Raw genomic sequence first — 3,272 nt, 5'->3', positions numbered from 1 at the left:
GCTTGCTTCCTAACAAAGCTTGACTTAAAGGCAATAGTCGGGGTCAGAGTGTGTCTGTGGAGGCTTTGCTGGACAGTCCTGGGGCAGATGTGTTTGGATCCCAATTATCTGTCAGTCAGGTCCAACGTGCAGGTTTAGTTTGCCTTTAGAGAGGACGGACACACCTGCCCTGCCACCCTCAACTGGGAACCCTCCTGCTGGGGTTGGGAGCTGAGCAGTCCCTCGTCACAGATCACTGACTGGTACTGGAGTTTTCAAATGCATAAGTGTCTAGAGTAGATAAAAAATGAAATCGGTACACTCTTTTCTTATGCCTTACAAATTTAAGTAGAAAATATACAAATTCTTAAGTAACTTGAGCAGTGTTCTGTCTTCATTTTCTTTGTCACTCCCTGGGCAAACGCATTGCAACTGTGGTAATATTTTAAGGAATATAAGGCAACATTTAATTATTATAATGAATTATAATAGATGGTATCATTACATATATATATAATATGCTGGAGTATATATTAATAATTATTATGACATCCAATCATTTAGGTTTTTTATTATATTTTATTTTTAATTTATTGGTTTTTAATAATTTGTTATAATGATTATTAATTTAAGCCAACTTTCATTTGCTGTGGAATAGTTGTGGCTGTGGCAGTCCTGCAGAGAGGTTCTGGGAGGTCCTGTGTTGGCTCATTCCCAGCAGGAGCAGTCAGGAATCGAGTAGGTGTCGCTGGTCAGTGATGGAGTCGGAAGGTGGTTGGTGGTGTCTCTGGAAGTGTTGGAGAAGCACCTGGACGTGGCCCTTGGGGACGTGGTTTCGGGGTGATTCTGGTGGTGCTGGGTGACGGTGGCACTGGATGATCCTGAAGGTCTCTGCCAGCCTTGAGGATTCCCTGTGGTTCTCCACTGAGCCACCTTGGCACGAACTGTCCCCCATCGGTGCTGGTTTGGTGCTGTTTGGTCTCGGTGAGATCCACTTGGAGTGATCCCAAGCAGCCAGGGGTTGGTCATCCTGTAGGAACGTGTGCATGCAGTGCCTTCGGGGCATGGTACAGGCTCTGGGCCAGCTGCCCCCTCCGGGCCTGGCCCGGCACTGGAGCGGGGCCTAATCCTGGGGCTGTCCCGGTCTGCAGGTGCGGAACAGCCCGAGCAGAGCCCCGAGCATCCGCCAGAAACGAGAGGGATGTTCCCTGGGGCCCTGGGTCTGTGTCGCTGCTTCTGCCACCTGTCTGTCCAAGGCAGGAGGAGCTGCAGCCCCTCGGAGGGCCTGGGCCTCTGGCTGGGGAGGGGAGGCACAGACCGGCCCTGCTGAGCACGGAGCAGGTGCCCGGCGCTCAGCCCACGCCTCGCGAGGGACAGGCACCGGGAGCCCCTCTTCCGCAAGGATTCCCAGCCTGTGTTCCGTGCCTTCTCCTTGGGGCAGCTCCAGGACACCCAACTCCTCCCACTCGTCCTCCTCCTGGGTGTTGTGGGCGGTCACGCATTCGCAGTTCTCCAGTGTGAGCTCCCTGTCACTGTCACCTCCACGCTGGGACTGCTCTGAGTGTCTCTTAACATCCCCTTCAGGAAACTCTTGGCCAATGCAGTCTTCCTCCTGGGAAAGCTCTTGGCCGATGCCGTCTTCCCACCGGTAGCCATTGACTTCTTTCTCATCCTGTTGCTTGCAAAGCTCCAGCTCGTCGTAGAATTTCCAGTTGTTCTCATCCTCGGCAAACGCCCCCTCCTCGGTCTCCTGGACTGCCAGGGCTGACCCCCCTTCTCCCACCTCCTGCTGCCCACTGAGGGCCTTGGCTTCCACATAGGTGAACACAGGGCAGGAGTGGCAGCAGAGGCTGTGTGGCAGAGAGTCCAGGCTCTCTGGCCTGCCTGCGGTACCTGTTGTTAACATTTCTGTAGCCCTGGTTTGTTCCAGGTCTCCCTGTTCCTCCAGCTGCTGGACAAATCCCTGGATCTCAAGCTCAGCCTTCTTCAGGATCTCAAGCTCAGCCTTCTTCAGGATCTCAGTGGTGATGAGCTCAGCCATGTCCAGCAGGACCTGGCTGGCCTCTGAGGGGCTCCGTGGGGCAGGGACTGGGCTCTGTGTCCCTGCTGCTCGTTCTTGCATTTCTGTAGCTGTGCTTTGTTCCAGGTCTTCCTGTTCCTCCAGCTCCTGGCTGGATCCCTGGATCTCAAGCTCAACCTTTATCAGGATCTCAGTGGTGACGAGCTCAGCCATGCTCAGCAGGACCTGGCTGCCCTCTGAGGGGCTCTGTGGGGCAGGGACTGGGCTCTCTATCCCTGCTGCTGTTTCTTGTGTTTCTGCAGCTGTGGTTTCTTCCATGTCTCCCTGTTCTTCCAGCTGCTGCTCAGATCCCTGCATCACAAGCTCAGCCTTCTTCAGGATCTCAGTGGTGATGAGCTCGGCCATGTCCAGCAGGGCCTGGCTGCTCTCTGAGGGACTCTGTGGGGCAGGGACCGGGCTCTCTGTCCCTGCTGATGGCACCAGCTCCCCAACGCTTGGAGAACCTTCTGCCTTTGTCTCCTCAGGAATGAGAGGCTCCTGGGGCTCCTCCTGTTCGGCAGCTCCAGCTGGGGCAGGAGCTGCTGGCTCGGCCTCCGTGGGACTCAGCGGGGCAGGAGCTGGACTGGGCAGCTCACGGGCTGCCCCTGCTGCCACCGCTGTGCCCACACTGGTGGGAGAGCTGGGCCCTTCCAGGGGAACAGCCTGGGCATCCCCAGCGCTCACAGGTTTGTCCCAACTGCTGTAACCAACATCAGCTCCCCCCTGAGACAGCCTTTTGTCACTCACACCTTCCCTTTGGGGCAGCTCTCGGGTTGTCGCACGTTCTTCCCTTTGGGGCAGCGCTTGGATTGTCACACGTTCTTCCCATTGGGTCAGCTCGTGGTATCTCACACCACCTTCTTCCCATTCGTGCAGCTCCTGGCCTGTCACAGTTTCTTCCCGTTGGCACAGCTCCGGGTGTCTCCCACCACGCCACTGGGAAAGCTCTCGGACTCTCACGTCTTCTTCAAACTTGTAGAGCTCTCGGCGTCTCCGGCCTCTCCGTTGGGAAGGTTCTCGGATTCTCACTTCTTCTTCCCATTCATAGAGTTCTTGAAGTGTCACATCTTCTTCCCATTGGGACAGCCCCCTCCTGGGTGTGTCGTCTTCCAGCCAGCTGGGCAAGGGGCTGGAGCGCTGGGACTTGGGCTTCCTCTTCTTATCCATGTCTGTTGTCCTCTGCTGGAGAGGGATCCATGGAGCTGCTCCCTCCTTGGAGAGGAGCTCTCGTGGT

The 3,272-nt window shown here is 55.8% G+C and overlaps 1 protein-coding gene across 1 annotated transcript; it reads right to left on the bottom strand.

Moving 5' to 3' along the window:
- Positions 1 to 346: 346 nt before the first annotated feature.
- Positions 347 to 3,266, bottom strand: LOC113980761. Its single transcript, XM_027707980.1, has 2 exons — positions 2,844 to 3,266; positions 347 to 2,807 (listed from the first exon to the last, which is right to left on the bottom strand). Exons 1-2 carry the CDS (start codon positions 3,203 to 3,205, stop codon positions 1,103 to 1,105), a joined length of 2,067 nt encoding a protein of 688 aa, XP_027563781.1. The 5' UTR covers positions 3,206 to 3,266; the 3' UTR covers positions 347 to 1,102.
- Between the last annotated feature and the right edge of the window lie 6 nt (positions 3,267 to 3,272).

This window comes from Neopelma chrysocephalum, unplaced genomic scaffold (assembly GCF_003984885.1).
Source record: "Neopelma chrysocephalum unplaced genomic scaffold, ASM398488v2 Primary Assembly neopelma1_95150, whole genome shotgun sequence".
In the NCBI taxonomy this organism is placed as follows: Eukaryota; Metazoa; Chordata; class Aves; order Passeriformes; family Pipridae; genus Neopelma; species Neopelma chrysocephalum.
Note: the sequence above shows the minus strand (reverse complement) of the source record. Positions and strands in the feature narration are given on the sequence as shown.